This window comes from Xyrauchen texanus, chromosome 4 (genome assembly GCF_025860055.1).
Source record: "Xyrauchen texanus isolate HMW12.3.18 chromosome 4, RBS_HiC_50CHRs, whole genome shotgun sequence".
In the NCBI taxonomy this organism is placed as follows: domain Eukaryota; kingdom Metazoa; phylum Chordata; class Actinopteri; order Cypriniformes; family Catostomidae; genus Xyrauchen; species Xyrauchen texanus.
In genome coordinates, this window is record NC_068279.1 from 55,569,050 (window position 1) to 55,591,656 (window position 22,607).

Sequence of the window (22,607 nt, forward strand, 5' to 3'; positions counted from 1 at the left end):
GCCTGCAGAACTACTTCCGCCTGTGTTGGCCGCGCCTATTCTGCCGCCGGCCAAGCCGCATCTGCTCTGCATTCCATGGCCGTCTTGCAGATCCTCCAAGCGGACCTTCTTCGGGAGTGGGATGAGAGAGGCAGGCACCCAGAGGCTGTTACAGATCTAAGGAGCGCGACGGACCTCGCCCTTCACGCCACCAAAGCTGCAGCCCAAGCTATAGGGAAGTGCATGGCCTCGCTGACTGTAACCGAGAGACACCTGTGGCTAACGCTAGCCGACATGGGAGAAACTGAGCGCTCCACGTTCCTCAACGTGCCGCTCTCTCCGTCTGGTCTCTTCAGTTCCGCGGTAAGTGGCATTGTTGACCGTTTTTCGGAAGTCCAGAAAGCCACCCAAGCCATGAATCTCTTCCTGCCTCGCTAGCTCCTCTGCAGGCCGCCCACGTAACCAGCCTCCTGCACGAGCATCTTCACAGCGCCCAGCTCAACAAAGCCAGAATTCCCAGCGCCGACAGGGCGGCCGCCCCAGATCGCGCTCAGACAGCCGCCGTAGACCACCGCCCCCCCGCGGGCCTCGGCCTAAGATTGCGCTGAAACCTGAACAACCGAAGTCCTCCTAGCTTTGCTGAACAAACGACGGCTCAGTCCCGCCGCGGCCGGACCACCGTCAAAGCTTCGCCCCCTGTCAGTCCCCTTCTCTCAGGCTACTGCAGTGGTGAATTTAGCAGCCAACAAGCCGGTGACACTGCCCGCTTGCCTGCACTCAAACGCCGTTTTCACGGCGACCCAAATAAATCTTGTAAAGAGCAAACATGTCTTATGTGTAGAAAATGTGCCCACAACCCTGTGTTCGCCCCTACACACAAGCATAACACATCCCGTGCCCCTATCAGAGCATGCTCTCATAAAGCGGTTACGAACCGCTCGAGCGTCAGTCAATGAAGGCGCCCACAAATGCGTGCGTGCGCATGCCCATTCTCTGGCCGCTCTGTCACACGACCAGCCCTATGTGTAGAAAACGTGCCCACAATCCAGTGTTCACTTCTGCACACAAGCACTGCATGTCTCGTGTCCCCACCAGAGCACACTCACATAAAGCGGTTACGAACCGCTCGAGCGCTAGAGTCCATAAATGCGCCCACGAATACGTGCGCGCGCCCATTCTCTGCCCGCTCTGTTACACGGCCAGCAAACATTCCTCTGTGTGTAAGTCCCGTGCCCATGACTATGCTTGCGCATCACATAACAGATGTGACTCTTTCCCCATTCATTCCAATCGGAAGTCACTCACAAAACAGCCTGTTCATGCTGTCTGCGAGCAATCATGCATAAACACACTAAACGCGCTCACACATTTTGTTCAGCTCTGTGTGCGGCAATCAGAGCGAATTGGCCATTCACCCTCTAGCGTTACGCTTCAAAGTGTGGGAAGCTATTCCAGGGATATCCAAGTGGGTGTTCAGCACAATACAACAGGGCTATTTGCTACAGTTCGATCGCCGCCCTCCTCGCTTCAGAGCTGGCTCGAAACCACTGTGAACACGGAAGCAGCGTGCATGCTTCGTTCAGAAATAGCAAGCCTTCTGTGCAAAAGGGCCATAGAGAAAGTGCCACCCTCTCTGAGCAAGTCGGGGCTTTACAGCCGTTATTTTCTTGTTCCCAAGAAAGACGGCGGCCTCAGACCCATATTAGATCTCAGGGTTTTGAACAAGGTGCTTGCAAAAGACCGTTCAAAATGCTTACAATCAGGAAACTCCTCACGCATGTGCGCCAGGGGGACTGGTTTATTTCTCTCGATCTGAAAGATGCATACTTTCAGATTCAGATAAATCCCCGTCACAGGCCATTCTTGAGATTCGCCTTCGACGGCCAGGTTTATCAATACACCGTCCTTCCGTTCGGCCTGTCCTTAGCACCCCGTACTTTCACGAAGTGCATGGATGCAGCGCTCGCACCCCTGCGGAGTCAGGGTTTGCAAATTCTGAACTATTTGGACGACTGGCTGATTATGGCTCAGTCACATATGGAGCTTCTGTCTCACAGAGCAGTTCTCCTCAGCCATCTGAACAGTTTGGGTCTTGCAGTCAATTGGACCAAGAGCTCACTACAGCCCAGTCAGACAATTTCCTTCCTTGGGATAGAACTAGACTCCGTGGCAATGACGGCTCGCTTATCTACACAGCGCGCACGCCGTGTTCAGCGACTAGCCGCATCTTTTCAGATGAACAGCCTCACGCCTCTGAAGAAATTCCAGAGAGTGCTAGGTTACATGGCCTCAGCCGCAGCAGTGCTTCAGCTGGGTTTACTGCACATGCGACCGCTTCAGCATTGGCTAAGCACCCACGAGTCTCGCCGGGCTTGGGCCACAGGCCGCCAGCCCATCAAGGTGACTCAGACCTGTATTTCAGCTCTGCAGCCTTGGACAGTGGCCGAGTGGTATCAGCGAGGAGTGACAATGGGAGCTGTATCTCGCCGAAAAGTCACCTCGACAGACGCGTCCAACACGGGTTGGGGCGCGGTCTGCGAGGGCTCTCCAGTTTTCGGCCTATGGTCAGTTCAGGAAAAGCTCCTTCACATAAATTGTCTGGAAATTATAGCGGTCGAGTACACGCTCGTGCGCTTTCTCCCGGTCATTCAGGGTCACCACGTCCTGGTCCGTTCGGACAACAGATCTGTGGTATCCTACCTAAACCGTCAGGGCGGTGTGAGATCCAGGAACCTTTTCCATCTGACGGAACGCATACTGAGTTGGTCCCAGTGCCACCTGCGCTCGCTGAGGGCGACGCACGTGCCAGGCCACCTGAACGACGGCCTGGACAGACTGTCCAGAGACAATATTCCCCAGGGAATGGTCCCTGCACGCTCAAACAGTCCAGACGTTATGGCACCTATTCGGCAGAGCAGAGATAGACCTCTTTGCGTCAGAAGAGAACTCTCACTGCCCGATATTTTTCTCGAAGCGAGGATGCGCTGGCCCAGGACTGGCCCAGGCGCTCGCTTACGCCTTCCCCCGTCTCGCTATTGCCACAGGTAATGCAGAGGATCAGGGAAACGCGTCACTCGGTGCTCCTCATAGCCCCGTGTTGGGAGAATCAGACATGGTTCCCGGAGCTTACGCAGCTGTCACTGACAGCGCCGTGGCCCATCCCAGTGAGAGCAGATCTCCTCTCTCAAGCTCGCGGCACAATCTGGCATCCCCACCCAGAGCGCTGGCGCTGCATGCGTGGGTGATCAACGACTACCCGTCGCTCTGCCAGAAGGAGTAATAAATACCATTATACACGCTAGAGCCCCTTCCACAAGAAGACTCTATGCGTCAAAATGGTCTGTGTTCTCAAAATGGTGCACCGACAGAGACCTGGACCCGCGGACATGTGGGGTGTCGTCGCTGCTCAGTATTTCTACAAGAGCTGCTGGATAAGGGCAGATCCCCATCCACGCTCAAAGTGTATGTGGCAGCTGTTGCGGCGTTCGCTGAACCCCTGCACGGCCAGTCATGGGAAAAAACGAGCTGGTCATCCGCTTCCTTAGGGGAGCTAGAAGAATGAACCCCGCGCCCCCATCGGTTCCTATCTGGGATCTTTCTATAGTTCTCGAAACTATGAAAGCCCCCTTTCGAACCACTTCAATCCGTGGATTTGAAATACCTTTCACTCAAAACCGTTTTCTGACTGCCCTGTCATCAGTCAAACATGTGGGAGACCTTCACGCTGTCTGTCAGCTGCATGTCTTGAGTTTGGACCAAGTGACTCCAAGGTCATTTTAAAACCTAGACACGGCTATGTTCCCAAGGTGATCGGTACTCCTTTCAGAGCACAGGTCATTTCACTATCGGCGCTACCAGCATCCGATAGTGAACGCGACGCCAATCTCCTTTGCCCAGTCAGAGCACTGAGATTGTATACCGCGCGCTCCGCCGCTTTCAGACGCTCTGAGCAGCTTTTGGTTTCGTTCGGAGGGTGCACTAAAGGTCTCGCCGCCTCGAAACAGACACTATCTAGATGGATAGTGGACGCTATTGCTGCTGCATACGCGTCAAAAGACCTGCCATGCCCGTTGGGCATTAGGGCTCACTCCACTAGAGGCATGGCATCCTTGTGGGCATGGTCCAGCGGGATTCCCATTCACGACATATGTGTGGCAGCGGGATGGACTTCCCCCTCCACATTTGTCAGATTTTACAATATGGAAGTGCCCACTCTGCAGGCAAAACTACTAGCGGTTTAATACGCTACAGCTCCCCTGGTGAGCTGCACTGATGGGACACATTCCACACAGACCGGCACCGCCGCTCTGTCGTTCCCTTCCCACTATGTGCTTAGATATTACACAAACACTGACCCGCATTCTTGCCAGCCAAATCTTATTTCCCCACTCATAAGGGCTCCCCCGGGTTCCCCCTTAATTCCCTGGGGCTCATACAGTGGATGCTTGGCGCGCACGGCGTTGACAATGGGCTAGCTTACGCAATAGGAGAGAACCTCTCGTAAGAGAACGTATCGGTTACCAACGTAACCTCGGTTCTCTCTAGATGAGGGAACGAGTATTGCGTAGCCGGCCGTGCTCGCGCCACGAGCGACTTTTCGCTTCAGTCAATGAAAACCAGGGTTCCAGCCTACGAACTACGCTTATATGCACTCTAGTCATGCCCTTTTTGGCGGGCTTTGATGCAGTGAGCGTGCGGACGCCTCTCATTGGATGCGAGTTCGCCCAAGCTCGTCTATAGGCTGCAGCAGTTGCCGCAGAGCAACCAATGAGCTCGCTAGCTAGCCCGCTCAAGGTCTGCAGCTGCCGCACTGCGTTGACAATGGATACAAATTAAGGATAATTTTTTGGCTTCAATATCTCAGAAAAGATTAATCTTTCCCGTAGCGTAAGCTAGCTTACGCAATACTCGTTCCCTCATCTAGAGAGAACCGAGGTTACGTTAGGTAACCGATATGTTTTACAACATGAATGCTGCTCAGATTGCAGTTTGTTGAAGAACGATGAAGGCGAGATCTCATGTAAACAATGGAGAATATATCAATATTTCTCAGATTTATCACTTTTATGGACAAAAAGTGCTCTTGGATGTTTTTCAATGAACGCTTGTCATGGACGATTGACCCAAGTGTGTTGAACTGGATTCATCTGGCGATCGTGTTTTCATAATAAAAGTCCCGTTTTGATATTGCATGTTTTCATTTGTACTCCTGCACAAATAACTCAATTGCTGTTTCTGGAGGATTGCTATCGTGAAACAGAGATCGGATATCAATGTTGAACCTTCAGACCTTTGAAAAGATGTATCATTAATTAACATTAATTACATTTATAGATGGTAAATTATATATTAAATGTAAGCAGAGTGATGTCACCACCACGTGCGGGTGATTGCGTATCAACACATCTAGCAAGTTGCAAATCTTGTTTCTGCATGGCTTTGACGTAAGTAAACTCTTTCGGCACTTTTTGATATGTCCCACCGAAACGTCATGAAAAATGGTGGATAAGAAATACATTTATTGCTGGTGCTTATTTTCGCCATTGGTAAAATAACTTATTTTGAACCCATCTCATGCATCGTTTGAGATGGAGTTTGTCTTGTGGGACGGTTAATCACATGCTCTTGAGTGAACAGCTTGCTGTTCTGAGTGTTGTTAGGAATAGCCAAGAGTGTTTCTTGACTCAATCTGACCTAAGAATCTCTAAGATAAGAGAGCTGAGACAAGACCATTCCAGATGAACAGCAGATGCTTTTTCTCCACACTCAACATGCTGCACGTCTCCCCCAGGCTGTCAAATTATCCCATCAGAACACACCACATCTTTAATATTTTGGCTCTGAATTCAGTTGCAAATGGGGGTGGGTCTACATTTTCCTCCTCGCAAGGAAATAAATGTTTATTCCCTCGAAGTTTACACTTTAATTCAAGCATGCATTGTTCTTACACCAATCTAATAAAGGTTAACAAGGTTTAATTGGAAAAAAAACCATTGCAAATAAATTCTCGTACACTGCGCTGCTTGTTTCATACAGGGCTTTTTGTTGATTTCGAATGCTCTGGCATATCCATATTCTACACTAGCTAAGTCTGTTTGCAAATTCTCACTGGGATCACGGGCTCAAAAAACAAGGTTAATTGCCTCTCAAACAGGGCTGAAATTGCACAGCTGTAGCTGGTTTTATTGTTATGCAGCTGGCAACAGCTCCCACGAGATAGACAATTTGTTCCACTTTTAAATAAAAAGAGGTGGTTGTAAGTGTCTTTCTGTTGCCAGCAACAGATCAGGATACAACCTTTTGCAAAATATGACATATGTTATTTATTTTTAATGATCTTTGGCAAGATTCACAAATGAAGTCCCAAATTATGATCTAAATAAGTGCATGTCACCATCACATCATGTATGTTTTGTAACCGTGTTTCATGCACTACTAGTCAATTATTAAAATATATTGTTAATTGTATGTGATTAGAGAGGAAGACTGGGCGCTACAAAATAATATACTGACAATAAATAGCATTGCACTGTTAAATTTACAAAATCACCCGAGTGGTTCAGATCTTTTTTTATTGAATCGGTCAAACTGATTGATGATTTAGACTGCACTGAACACAGGAGCCTACTCGCCTGTCAACCAACACTTGCAACAGAACAAGAGTTGAACAAATGACTTCAAAATTCAGACAGGCACAATCGTTGTGAACAACCTCTTCCTTGTGTTTGGTATCGTCATGTAGTGAGAACATGTTGTTGCCTCAATACTGCAAAAATCAAAATCTGGTTTGGATCCAGTACTTACAAAGAAGCTCACTGCTGGATTATAATAAAGTACGATATGGATGATTTGTGCGCTGGTGGAGGTGATGATCAGAATGGAGGGTTTTGCTGCAGTTACGTTGAGGGAGAATGCCATTAAATTGTCCTGTAAAAAAAGACAAAATAGGAAGTTCAGTATTTACAGTGTGTGGGACCGTATAAATACATCCATTATAAAATAACAGATCCTTATTTGTGGTGTTTGCAAAATCAATCATCCCAAATACTATTTCTCTCATATAGTGATATAAACAAACTCTACAACAACAATCACTTTTATTCCCTCTTACACAGGTCACTAGTAAAATGGGAGATTATCAGTTCACAAACAGGAACTGTTCACTCTGTTCCTCATACAATGATATCTTCTGGCATTGAAACACTTTCACTATAGCACATGACTTGTAACATTTGCATTACATAACCAACTACATTTACAAGCTTGTTCAAGTGTGATTAAATTGCAAGGTAACTCGTCTGATAGAGCGTTGCACTTGTGATGTAAAGGAGCGGGGTATGAGTCTCGAACAGACCCCGAGTCCACATGTGAACCTAAAGTGTTATAGAAGCAGCACAAAATTATGTGGTTGTGTTTTTCATCTCACATTTGCTTTTTCTGTTGCTTTAGGTTTAAGGCATAGGGCAGGGAGGCAGGTTTTGTTGATCTAAATCTATGCAACTGTACTTGTGCATTAACCTTATATATATATATATATATATATATATATATATATATATATATATCGTATATGCTGAGATGCTGAGGGGGTGTCTGGGGTGCGTGGCGACAACCTCCTCTTTGGCCTCCTGGTTTTCTTGTCTCATCACACGTTTCACTTTCTCTCATCTCTGCTCCATCACTTCATCCAGCCATCATAACTGGCACTTCTTATATTTCTTTCTCTTTCTTTCTTTTAATATTCATATACTGTTATTTTACTGTATTCTGCCATTAATATTTATAAATATACAGGACCTTACAGCAATAATATGGTGGAACCTTTGTACAATGAGGTTTTCAAGATGGTACGATGGTTTTGAATGTTTATTATGGTAGACTACATGTCTAAAAAATGGTAATTCCATAATATCTTTCTAATAATGGCTTATTAGTTTTAAAAAAATGGCTTTTGCTGAACCAGACAGCTCCTTTTGTTAATGGCAGTATTCTATAAACTGAATGTCTATCACTGAAAGCGATGCAACCGCTCCCATTATAATTAATACATCTGTCTACAGGAGGGGATGCCACTCAAAAGCTCGTTCAAAACGAAAGTGAGAAAATTTATCTTTTCTCGAAGGGCCCTTCCACAAGACTGTTAGCGAAAGGTACATTCATACAGTAATGCCATGTTTCCTTCAGAGTACCCACTTCATGGGCTCTGCAGTTCGGAGTGAGCAAAGGGCATAGGGAGGATCACTTGTGATTGGTATCTGCCCCAATATGCTCTTGCGCGCACTCTTTAAGGTAACTCCACTTAATTTTCATTAACACGCCCACGATTTACAAAGAAATCTCATAAAAACAGATTACTAATTTTATTGTGAGATTATTATGAGATTTTGATTTTATTTTAAATATTTTAATTTAATTGTTACAATTAGTTAACAATAATAAATAAATAGTTGAGGCCTGTAGGAGCACTCAAATCCTGATTAAACAAAAACAGCGCCAAAATAAAACAAAGGGAGTCCAAACAGACTGCAGATCCAATCAAGCCTTGCTCACTTTACACCTAGGTGTGAAATTCTGAAAGATCGAACTCTCAACTCCTATTGGATGAAACGCACGACAGAACGTGTCCCTCAACCATGATGTCATAGAGAGTATAAACCCCAGAGATTCCTCTTAAGCCTTGCTTCCTCTGACAGTATTCACCACGTCTAGTTACAGCCCTGCTGCTCACAGGTGTAGCCTTGCTGCCCAAGGATGTAACGTACATAGCTGAAATTTGGGCATACAATCTCCACCTCGCTGAATGAGAATGTTCTACCGAGCACGCTAACGGATTTGAAGGAGACCACTGAGCAATCTGCGTCTCACCCTTTGCCAGGAAGAAAGAAGATTTCTCTTCCAGCTTCAACCGAGTCGACTTTGCTGATTTCTCCACCAACCCGCCGAGTATCAGCCGCCTTACCGCCCACCGACAGAGTGAGGAAACGGCCTCCCGTCATCACCGAGCTTTGAGGAACTGAGTCTGAGTCAAATGACGGATGAACACACATTCTACCCACATCCTCATGGTATTACTGTAACTTACTGTTACCATGAATGTTGGGCTTTTTGTGCATTTCTGCCATTGGGGGTGAGACCAGCACACTGAGTTTATCCAGTAAAGACCCAATGACTGGTGGATGGATTACACGCCACTCACTGCGTCTCTGAGTGATAAAACTAATGGTTGTCTCCCACGATTTCTAAACCAGTTTTGGTGCAGTCACCACCTTCTCTCTCTCTCTCTCTCTCTCTCTCTCTCGTACTAACCAAATACACATGCCCCCTCACAAACATACTTGCACACACATTTGGCGAGCAGATCACTTGGCGATAGAGCCCAGTTTTGTCTCCAAATTATCGTACCAGTGAGACACGTGTTAAACAGGCAGATGCCATTAACCAGTCTCTCCACCCACATTCGCAGCCACATTCCCTGGCCTGAAACCTCACAATAGTGCTATATGGTCCTAAATCAGCACTGCTGTGATTACCTGTGGCCGAATCACAGCAGTGCTGATCGTGTGATATTGCTTAAATATTACTGCATCAATAAACTTTGTTATACTTTAAAGAGAAGTATTTTGGTATTGTTCTATACTGCCTGGTTATTAGTCCCTGATTCCATGGTGGTGTTCCGGCAATATTAATTACTTAATTTATTACTTTAATTAAAACGTATTAATAGTCTATTGAGTTTGATAATTGATAGTGATCTTTGATGATTGTTGTTTTAAAGGATTAATAAGATAATGTTGATTCTAATTAATATTCTATTGATTTTAAATGAATGATATTGCTAATATCCAAACCTTCTCCTGAATGAAGCTCCAACACTAAAAACAACCCAGAACACTGTGCATTGTGGCAGTGAGTTTTGCTTGAGCCAAGATCACTCACATTTTGTACAGAAAATATAAAACCTAGTTATTCTATGAGAGTCAGTGAATCGAGTGATTGTGAATAAGTAAACAAACGACAAGATAAAGTCTCATATTCAAGAGTTTTATGTATCTGTCATTGGATCAGTCATACTACAGAAACAGAGAAAAACATACCTCAGGAACATATTTCCCCTGATTGTTGTGGCACTGATAGTATTTGCATTATGTTTAGAGTTTGATCCGTACAGCAGCATATAACTGCAGTGAATCAGATTCACACACACACACATACACACACACACAAAGAAATTCCCACAGGAGTTTTTTCTGTGATCAGGAAGTCCAGAAATCAAGCAGCATAAACATTTGTGTTCGTCTGGCAGCACTGTTGTTGTTTTGCAGACATGCAGTCGCTCTGTAGCATGAAGTAGAAGCTGCTCTGTCCACCCAGAGTCTTACCTCATACTTCCTGCTTTACCACGGTACCAACACACGGATTATCACTTACAACTGATAACTCAAGACTCAGAGCCATCACTTTTAACAAGTGCAACACAATATTAACAAGATTCTCTTTAACGAATAACAATACTAGTCACATTTTATATCCAAATAAGGGAATTTTAAGCGAATATAGAAATGCTAAGAATGCAGCATGTTTGTATCTCATTTTCTGGTGCAACAGTGTGTTAACTGAGTCATCCAAATGAACCGCCACCAACCCACAGCACAGACCACACTCAGAGCAATTCCTGAAGAGCACTTGAAGATTAAACTCTAGCTGTGATGTAAATGTCTACGGTCCAGTGAAAGTGTAGACAGGGATTATGTTAGTGAACACAACAGGATCCCCCTGAAGTGTTTTAGTTCTAATAAACGGGACACTAGGCATCCTCTATGGGAAGTACCATTTCAGCCAATACATGGGATGTCCAGGTTAATACGGGACAGTTGGCAACCCTGTGTGGAGATGATAGAAAGGTGGCAGTGCAGCTGGATGTCTTGACTTCATCAGACGTTTCAAGCATTTGTTTTTGCCACCGTCAAACAAGAGGAAAGTGATCGAATTACCTCAGGTTCACGGTATAAACTCACTGAATGTCACCATGACCTAAAGCTGTCACAGTCTATCTCTCCTGTGATGGTTTGGTGAATCTCCACATGCAGGATTGGATGGGAGGATGAATCCTGAGTGAGGATAAAATGAGTGAGCATTATTTATTGGGAAAAATAAACTATTTAAAGAGGGTAGATATGAGCTGCAAGAAAATGTGCAGCTCAAGTGAACAAAGAAGATCTCTGGACATACTAACTGCTGCCGGCACTCAAGAGAGAAAATACACAAACACACAATTCAATCTAACACCTCAACTTCTCTGAGAACACTTGCAGTAGTGTATTGCCTCTCTGTTACTTTCTTCTGCGACCAATGTATTGGCACAAGTCCAGCAGTATGAGAGGAGAGTGGCCATAAATGTTTCATGATAGAATAAACACAGTGACTGTGTGTTCGGTCAGAGCTCTGACTGGTTTGCTGTAATGTCTACATCTGACTCTGTGAAACTGCGACTCAGCCCAAAGAGTTAGCTTTAGAAACAAACAAACTTCACAAGAACTTCATGTTTCAAATTAATTACTTCACAAGAACTTCAAAGAATTACAGGCTGTTGAGTAAAGCTTTGAGTTCCATCATTTCCATAGATGTTTTCTTTGAATAAATATCTACTTTATTTATGTTAATATTTCTGCAATCCATTAAGGCATGAAGTGTAAAATGTAGTGCTTAGTATGCAAACTGATCATCTGGGATTACCTTAAAATTTCACAAACTAAAATGAAAACTAACAAAACAAACAGTGGCTGTCAAGCAATCCAATTGAAGCACTTTAACTAATCAGAGTACTCCTACAACGCAAAACTGAAATAGACCTACTCAGCTTAAAGACACAACCAACCCCCCGGTATCCTGGACGAGCCCCCAATTTATGTTAAGACCAGATGAATATCACAACATAAAGGGAGACAAAAATGTCAGTTTGCCTATTTTATTTATTTATTTAACAGGGACCATACAGTCAAACATAGTTACAATACAAAGCCTGTAACTGATGCGCAGCATATAGAGTTTATAGCTAATGCTAATTTTCAACTCTTGTCCCTGGTTGGGCATTTTTCAGTACATTATAAAACCAATACATAAAACTAAAAAAATAAATAATATTCACATTTCTTTAAACACACGCACACACACACACACACACACACACACACACACACAGACCGACAGATTGACACACACACAGACAGACAGACACACACATACAGAAAAATAACAATAGTTAAAAATGGTTACAGTTTTGGTTTGCCTTTAGCCACAACTTAATCCTGGAAGTGAACTTTTTCAAGTCATATATGACCTTAATGTCAGATGGTAACGAATTCCAGAGTCTGCTGCTCTTAACAGAAAAGGCTGTCTGTGCGAAGCTTGTCCTACAGTATGGTATTGTACAGTTATGATTTGTGCTGCTTCTGGTAACGCTTTTGCTGTTCTGTATTTGAATAAATTTACTAAGTGGCTGTAAAATAAGTAAATTTACTATTGACATTATATTATTTTAGGGGTATGAAAAAGGGTTGCCTCAACAAAAGTGAGGTGAAAGGATACATGTAAATAAAAGAAAATAACTGATAACAATTAGACAGAAACAGGAGCAGGAGTCTGCACCAGATCAAGGTTTCCATACTCTCCCTGAGAGAACCACCAAGAGCTCTTTTATCTGCTGAAAATCCCACCACACTGTTTCCGAATCACTTCTCAATTGCAGGCACATGCATGTGATTACCATATAACACAATCTTATGAAGGAAGAGAAGGGTAAAGACATCAAACACTTGTTTTTTCTCCAAAAATAACCCTAAACCTGACCATAAGTGGAGTAATTTTTTATTAACTTCCGAATCATGATCATTAATGTTTATGTGAATGCAACTAAGATTGCATGCCACAAGACCAGAACCCTTGCTTTTTTCACATGATGTTTGGGTATGAGTATGTATTTCTTAAATTGAATAAAATCATGACAGCAATGCCAAATATACAAGTTTGAGAAATTTCATATTCTCTCCTTGCAGAAAAATGACAGAAATGTAGCAAAAACTTAACTGTGTCATATTGGCAAAAAGCAGGGAAACCTACCCAATGCTTTTCAGAACACAAAATCAATCTTTTCGGTAAAAAGCAGGTTTGGTTAAACGATACGATGGTTCTTCACCTGTTCAGGTGGTTTCAACAGAAGTTCTTGAGACTGGCACAAAGTCATTCTGAGTTCTCACAACTGATTCAAAACTTTCAGAACTTAGCTTGTAGCCCTTTAGTGTTTAACGGTGTGCAGTTTTATGTAAAAAGGTAATGTTTTGTCTTGATCAATGATTGTTTTTTATGTATATGAGTAACAACTTATTTTTTCATCTCATGTTTGCCGATGTTATAGACTTCTGTATATGTGCTAACTGTGTTCTCAGGAGTTCAATGTAACTACACTGTCAATCTTGAGAAAGTGCTGCCATCTGGACCAAATTAAAGGAGCGAGCTATTCACCAGACCTCACAATCTGACTGCAGTTAATCCTGATGGTGTCTGGGAGTGAATATACTACTAATCTCTTAATATAAACATTCCCACCTGCACAACTGTTCTTATAACCAGACCAGAACAGCACTGCAATAAGGTCTGACTAACTGCTCTCTAGAGAACACAAATGAATCTATAATATCAAAGCCAAACAAATCCAGATAGTTTAGAGTAAATTTAAGAATAATAATGTAAAGACCTTCTTACTTTATCACACCTACTTTAAATTACCTCCATTAGTAGACTGGGATCAACCTGTGCTCGGCTGAGATGTTTAACGTGATTTCAGAATAACTGAAATGCATTACCAAGGAAACATCACGTTAAAAAAAGAAAGAAAGAAAGATGCAGTCTTACATGTTAAAAGGAACCATCAGCTTGTGCCATCTAGATTTTCATGACTGAATTTAGAGAATAATTTTTGTTGGCGTAACCTAAAGTATTCAGGGATGATTCAGTTATGTTGAATAATATCTTTGAATGAATTAAACCAGTCAATTAAGATGTTACCAAATGAATTGTGCAAATTGAATTCATCAATCTGTCCGAGGTAGATTTATTATAAGGCTTTTTCTAAGAACGCGTCAATGTACATTGGCATTAGACAAATGCTTTAGGAGCGTCTCACTTTGGTTGTGTCCCATCATAAACGCAGCAATTTAAGGTTGCTGTGTCAAGTTAAACCTAGTCTGAAACTTAGAAAAACACAGAATTCAGCTCCGTCCAGCTGTGTTTGAATGAAAGAAAGCATTCTCACCTTGTGCTGTTTGCTGTCACAAGTGTGGTTTGTTCTCTGTACAGCTGCATGTTGCCTATACAGCTGGACTTTCGCTTACTGCCCCCTGCCGAATACAGGTGGTACCTCAAGCTTGAATTGCTCTGATTTTTCGGAATATTTCATATAACGTTCCGGGTACATGATCGAGATATTTTTAAACATGTTACTTTTTATTTAAATAATTGCTCTGAATTAACATCTTAAATTGACAGCCCTATTAGTAACATAAAAATTAACTGGATTTATTAAAGTCAAAATGTTATTTAACATCAATTAATCAACCTGAATACATTAGGTTACATCAACAAAACTAAGTTTAATGGATAGATTAGGTAGAGAGAGTTCCTTAAGGTAACAGTTGCATGCAATGCAAAACAAGTTGCATGCTACTGGTTCAAATGTTTATTATTGCATAATGCATACTGTTTTCATAATTAAATACAAAAAACTGTATGAAATAGTAATTGCACAGTATGCAGTACCCTAGTAGTCTATTCTATTTCATGCATATAGCCTTAGACCACAATCCAATAAAGCAATTGTACATTGATTTCAAAGTCCCTCTTCACAAACAGTCCAAATCCATTTTAATGGTGCTTCCATGCAATTTTAGTGCTTCCAATGGCAAATTTTTATTTATTTTTTTTGTATTTTTTTTGCCATAGTACAGTATTGCATAAACACATTGTAACATTTTATATTCACGGTATATGTTAAAAAAAATATTGCAGATGTGTAGTACTGTAATAAACTCAAGCTTTGTTGCCAGGAAGAACAGAGAATATCAGGACATAAAAAATGTCTAATTGGCAAAAAGACTCTTTTCTGTGACAAGTGCAATTACAGTACTTATAGAAGCAGCATGCTGGTTTTAATGGCATTTAACGCATCAAATCACACTGGTTTAAAAATATAATTAAGATGGACGTATAGTTAAAGCGTTCAGATCATAACGTGTCAGTCTTTCTGAAGTCTTTTGCTTCAGTGCTCTGTTTGAAAGAGCCGCCCGGTGCAGTGCACAAAGGAATATTGTGTTTCTTCATGGCTTTATTAAGTCTATCCACCGCTGCTTGCTGGTTTAACGGGAGGCCTACCTCACTCGCCCGCTGGGTTTCCGCGAGGGTTCGGTCTCCCGTTGTACCACAGAGTTCCACCGCTGAGCTAATAAAGACACACCACAGTCAACATAACTGTGTTTCATGTTCAACTCACTACACTGAGCTTGACTCACACACACATGGATTTGTGGTGTCTGCCGTCAACTGGTCATTAGAGAGGTGTGTGTGCTTGTGTGGATTTGATTCTGTGAGTTTGTGTGTGTAGATAAAATAAAGAGGTTAACGTCTTAATTTAGAGCTATTAATTATATAAAAAGTAACGAGTTAATAAAAATGAATGCCATTAATCATGCCCCCGTCCCGTAATTAGGAGCTTTCCTACCATTGGAGCAAGTACCACCTTGACATGGTACATTACCAGAATTGTCAGTTTGACAGATTGTGGGTTTTTATTGGAATTTGGTTTAGTTGATTTCCGAGTCTCGTATCATCATCTGGGCCGCAGACGTGGGAGTCTGCTTCTATATTTAAGATGGAAACTGCACGTTGAAAGAAACTTTCCGGTCACGTTAATAATTTTCAACAATCCTCAATGATGTTTACAGAAACGCAAGACATCCCATAATCCATCGCTGCCACCTCACTCCGTTTGGGTCAATCAATGTCCACCACGGTGCCTGATCACTCGCCCTGGCTATTTTTGTTCCTGTTCTTTCAAGATACAATTGTGTTCCTTTTGTGCATTTTTTTTTTCTCAAGAGCACAAATGTTTTTTTCAGGGCTTTGCTGATGCATAACAGCTTCCCGTTATTCTTTGGCTCTCAGTTGAACTCGGATCGGCTCCAGTGTCCCAGACTCGGCTTGTGGCCAAAGTGCCAGGAATGCTGCCAGCATGTGACATCAATGAAGACTGGAAGCTCCTCCTACTCTGACACAACTCACTTCCACACCTCCCTCTCCCTCTATTTCTCTCTGTCTCTCTCACTCTGTGTGTGTGGTTGCTTCTGCTTCCATTACAGAGTTAGTTCAGCACAAAAATGAAAATGTCCTCATGATTTACCCACCTTCATTTTGTTGTAACTCTATCTAATTGTCTGTCTTATATATTTAGCAGAATGTCCGATCTACTCTTTTCCATTCAATGAAAGTGAGCAGGGACTGACAAGCTCCTAAAAGGTAAAAAAAGAGCCATAAAATAAGCCTATACAACTTGCGCCTCATATTCAAATATTCTAATATTCTGAAACCATACGTGCAACAAACTGACTCAAAGTTTAAGTCTTTGTTCACTGATAATCTTCCTCTCAGCTGTATCTTTCACATTTCTTAAATTTTCTCTGTCATGATTTGTCATATGACACGTGAGAACCCATTCCACTCAGCATCACTGACATTATTTTAATATACTTTATATTAAATGTCACAACAATAAAACCACCTGCCTAATATCGTGTAGGTCCCCCTCATGCCGCCAAAACAGCGCCAACCTGCATCCCAGAACAGCATTCAGAGATGATATTCTTCTCAGCACAATTGTACAGAGTGGTTATCTGAGTTACCGTAGACTTTATCAGTTCAAACCAGTCTGACCATTCTCTGTTGACCTCTGTCATCAAAAAGACATTTCCGTCCACAGAACTGACGCTCACTGGATGTGTTTTGTTTTTGGCACCATTCAGAGTAAATTCTAGAAACTGTTGTGTGTGAAAATCCCAGAAATACTCAAACCAACCACCAACAATCATCCACGCAATTATATAATCAGCCAGTCATGTGGCAGTAGTGCATAAAATCATGCAGATATGGGTCAGGAGCTTCAGTTAATGTTCATATCAACCATCAGAATGTGAAAAATGTTGATCGCAGTGATTTGGGCCGTGGCATGATTGTTGGTGCCAGACGGGCTGGTTTGAGAATTTCTGTAACTGCTGATTTTCACACACAACAGTCTCTAGAATTTACTCCGAATGGTGCCAAAAACAAAAAAACATCCAGTGAGCGTCAGTTCTGTGGACGGAAATGTCTTGTTGATGACAGAGGTCAACAGAGAATGGTCAGACTGGTTAGAACTCACAAAGTCATTTACAGATGCATTTTGAATCACTAAACTGCAGTCAAACAACATCATACAAAACAGCCAAATAATGAGCCATTTTAATTCACATGTTATAAATGCTTAATAACTCATCTATGAACATAAAGTTGAGTGTGGTTTAATGTTCATCAGGTTTATTAGATGATATCTGCTGTGAATGAACATGAGGAGCTGAAAAGTGTTTTTGTAGAGGACTTTAGGTCACTAGTACTAGTTAAGTTGGGACAGCACTCGGAGTAACAGCATTCTTTTGACATCAACATGACAATGAAAATGACAAAACAAGTGAGTCGAGACATTACAGTCATGGATAGAAACACACATAATCCCTCCTTTTAATCACACTTTAGTATTTTTTGCTGCATTGTAATATTTAAAATAATATAATAATTTTTTTGTATTAATGTAAGTATGAATGAGTGTATTCATTAAGCATTTATTACATTAAAATGCTCACTATTTGGCGATTATTGAACGAAAGCCCCCATTTTAATGAATGTAGTTATAACTGCATATTAGTGATTTATAATGCATTTTTTAAATGAAAAATAAGTCATTAATGAACCCCTTTATAAACCCTTAACAAAGGGAACATTAGTTTTACCGATACAGCTATAGTGTTTTTTGTTTGTTTGTTTGCCTTTTTGTTGTTGTTTATTAAATTTTTGGGGTTTGACAGTTTAAGTTTGCTTTCATTGCATGGAAAAGAGCAGCATGAACATTCTGTGTTCCACATAAGTAAAAAAGTCACACAGGTTTGAAACAAAATGAGGGTAATATAAATGATGGCAGGACTTTCATTTTTGCACAAACTCTTTAAACTCACTCTTTGTTTGCTGTTCTCTTCTGATGACGTCAATGAAACAAGGTCTGGAAATTAAATCAGATGACAGTGTTTTTTTTGTTGATAAAATGCATCTGTCTCTTAGGAGTGGGCCTAAACTTGGAACTGAACAGAATGAGGAGGCTGATGAAGGCCTCAATGGTTTCAGTCTGTTTCAACTGTCACTTGTTTGGAGATCTACATAATTTTCCTTTCAGATGGACTGCTTTCATCAACAAAACAACAAAAAATAAAGTCATTTATGAACAGCCAAAAAAAAACGTCTAGTGTTTTGAATTGTTGTTGTTGCTCAAAGGTGGCTCTATCATGGCTCAGAAGACTTATGTGATATCTCAGTTACTGTATGTTTTAAGTATACAATTATTTTTAAGATGTTTGTTGTAAATTCCTTAGGAGAAATAAAAATAGCCACAAATGAGTCAATTGCTTGTATACAGAGAGTGTAGATGATGTAGCTCTAGCATAGCTCAAATCACACACAAACACAAAAAAACTGTTTTCATTTAGAATATTTATTTTTCTTATTTAAAGCATAAAGCTCACTAAATTAAGCTAATATCTTAATATTGTGTATCAATTTGCTTGTCAAGTAAATAGACCTTCTTTTAAGAATGTTTTGATATTTTTACTGTTATAATCTTTTTTCTTTTTGTTTTTACACTTGCAGAATTTTCATGCTGTGAAGTAATTTACTCCAAACTCTCAAGTGATGATTATTAATACTTCTAGTGTTCTCACCTGCATGAATCGTCCAACTGACGTGAGAGTATTTAAAGACTAAACAGCTTCAAAGACAACACACAACAGCGTTCGACTGCAGATTGCTCATTGCATTCTAAGTATTCTAAGTATTGTTCAATTATGGTCTGTGCTGGTCTTTCTAAACTTCATGTGGTGTAACTCGAGTCACCTGTAGGGAGCTGCTGTCTACTATGATGTGTGGCGGGCATCAGTGCTGATGTTCCTGCTCAGATGAGATGTCAGATAATACCATGACACTAACATGGTCCATGTAGAAAAAAAAATGGTGTTACTATGGTATTTACGTGGTATTTCAAGGTACTTTAAAGAATACCATGGTTCTACCATGGTACATGTCCAAACAAACATGGTATTACCATGGTATTTACATATTCCAATGTACTTCAAGAAATACCATGGTGCAACCATGTGCAAAAGCATGATAATGCTATGGTAGATGTTAAAAATCATGGTATTAATAGGGTATTAACCCCCTGGGGTCGACGGACGTGCCGGCGCGTCCTGCTGGATTTTTTAGAGACAATAAAGGGTCTACCTTAATTTGTGTACATTCACAATACCTACAAAATATTTTGTAAAATAAAGAAAATGAAAAGGGTGAGCTTTCAGCAGTCTCTGTGTTCACGAGCATATTTCAGAAACACGTCACAAAAATGAACTGAAACTCCGTAAATACTTATCACACAAACATGAAACATATGTCTAAAGAAAGTCTACTTTGTCTACTTTTAAATAAAACAATTCAAATTTATAACAAATATTCTCCTGCAATGTAATCTGTATGAAACAAAGCGATGTAAATGTTCTCTTGGCTCAGCTAACTATCTCTAATGTGATCACACCCACGGGCAGTGGGCGCTATTCATACGCTAATGTGCTGAGACAATCAATGCAAATGCTAAACGCCCCCGACTGTGCCTTAATAACATCAAATTCATTCACTTTTCCTGCGCATTTGGGAGATCGCACAATACACGGGCGAGGAAACTCCTGTATAGTGACGAAGAGTTATAATTTTCCTCAGAAGAGCGGGACTCTGATGAACGTTTATATTTTGAAGAGAGACTTGATCCAGCCGAGGATACAATTTCAGACGAGTAAGTAATTTAGTTTTCATTAGTTGACATGCTATTTTATATAAACATGTACATATTTTACTAGTGGGACTGTTTCCAGAATTGCCAGACAGGATTCAGAGTATTGACATTTGAAATATGTCCTAATAAGCAAGTTTTAGTTACATTTAAATGCTGTTTAGGCTAAAGCAGGTATTTAAATTGTATGCAGTATGATATAAATATGATACAAAATATGATATAAAAATAATATGAATGTTTAGATTATATTTTAACTAGTGTTTATGCTGCCTCATTATCATCAATGCTTGTGCTTGCAAATACACTCACCTAAAGGATTATTAGGAACACCTGTTCAATTTCATATTAATGCAATTATCTAATCAACCAATCACATGGCAGTTGCTTCAATGCATTTAGGGGTGTGGTCCTGGTCAAGACAATCTCCTGAACTCCAAACTGAATGTCAGAATGGGAAAGAAAGGTGATTTAAGCAATTTTGAGTGTGGCATGGTGGTTGGTGCCAGACGGGCCGGTCTGAGTATTTCACAATCTGCTCAGTTACTGGAATTTTCAAGCACAACCATTTCTAGGGTTTACAAAGAATGGTGTGAAAAGGGAAAAACATCCAGTATGCGACAGTCCTGTGGGCGAAAATGCCTTGTTGATGCTAGAGGTCAGAGGAGAATGGGCCGACTGATTCAAGCTGATAGAAGAGCAACTTTGCCTGAAATAACCACTCGTTACAACCGAGGTATGCAGCAAAGCATTTGTGAAGCCACAACACGTACAACCTTGAGGCGGATGGGCTACAACAGCAGAAGACCCCACCAGGTACCACTCATCTCCACTACAAATAGGAAAAAGAGGCTACAATTTGCAAGAGCTCACCAAAATTGGACAGTTGAAGACTGGAAAATGTTGCCTGGTCTGATGAGTCTCGATTTCTGTTGAGACATTCAGATGGTAGAGTCAGAATTTGGCGTAAACAGAATGAGAACATGGATCCATCATGCCTTGTTACCACTGTGCAGGCTGGTGGTGGTGGTGTAATGGTGTGGGGGATGTTTTCTTAGCACACTTTAGGCCCCTTAGTGCCAATTGGGCATCGTTTAAATGCCACGGCCTACCTGAGCATTGTTTCTGACCATGTCCATCCCTTTATGGCCACCATGTACCCATCCTCTGATGGCTAATTCCAGCAGGATAATGCACCATGTCACAAAGCTCGAATCATTTCAAATTGGTTTCTTGAACATGACAATGAGTTCACTGTACTAAAATGGCCCCCACAGTCACCAGATCTCAACCCAATAGAGCATCTTTGGGATGTGGTGGAACGGGAGCTTCGTGCCCTGGATGTGCATCCCACAAAATCTCCATCAACTGCAAGATGCTATCCTATCAATATGGGCCAACATTTCTAAAGAATGCTTTCAGCACCTTGTTGAATCAATGCCACATAGAATTAAGGCAGTTCTGAAGGCGAAAGGGGGTCAAACACAGTATTAGTATGGTGTTCCTAATAATCCTTTAGGTGAGTGTATGTGTTCAGATGTAAATAAGTAAAATGCACTTTAAATATGCCCATATTAGAAAATCAGCATCTTATAATGATTTCTGAAGGATCATGTGACACTGAAGACTGCAGTAATGATGCTGAAAATTCAGCTTTGATCACAAATTGCATTTTACAATATATTCAAATAGAAAACTGTTCATTTAAATTGTAAAAATAGCTCACAATATCAAGATTTTTACTGTATTTTGGATCAAATAAATTCAGTCTTGGTGAGCAGAAGAGACTTCTTTTAAATGGTAGTGTAGGTCTAAAATTAAGTAAAGTCTTTATGTAAAGAAAATGTATAGTCTGATTACTTTTAACTTAAAACTTGATTTTGATCATTAAGTCTCCTCACATTCATTCTCTTTCTGTCACATTCCTCATTGATAGGCCCAGGGGAGGGGTCTTTGTCTCCTCAGGTGTGAATTACTTCAATATTCATGATAGTTCACGCCTCCTTGCATATGACCTTTCTAACACTAAAAGTGTCTTACAAAAGTTCAATTACTATATTGTTTTGTATGACTGAGTGATCAGGATGCTTTTCACATCATTTTGTAGCAAAAATTCTGGGCTACAAGATCCAGTTCTCAAGTATGTGTTATATGGCCTTATTTCAATGACTTAGAATTTTTGTTTTTTCAAAAACCATGCATAAACATTATTTTTCTCAAAAATACAAACATCTACACACATGTTGCTGACATATTATTGTAGCCCAGTTTGTGCTGAATACAGTGTTATCAGACTTTAGCTATTAATATGTTTTTAGGCAATGGAAAAAAGCACAAATGTCAAGTCATGTCAAAACTTCTCCAGGGCCCAAAACACCCTCAGACCCCAGAGGTTTAACATAGCATTCCAAGGTACTTTAAAGAATACAATGGTACAACTATGGTA

At 41.3% G+C, this 22,607-nt stretch overlaps 1 protein-coding gene across 3 annotated transcripts in view; it reads right to left on the reverse strand.

Annotated features, from left to right (window-relative positions):
* Nucleotides 1-22,607, reverse strand: part of LOC127639598 (endoglin-like) — a 68,627-nt gene that overhangs the window by 26,235 nt on the left and 19,785 nt on the right. For all 3 annotated transcript variants that reach the window (XM_052121710.1, XM_052121717.1, XM_052121722.1), the window contains exon 4: nucleotides 6,784-6,906. In XM_052121710.1, coding sequence (XP_051977670.1) covers nucleotides 6,784-6,906 — 123 coding nt within the window. The remainder of the gene's footprint in view (nucleotides 1-6,783; nucleotides 6,907-22,607) is intronic.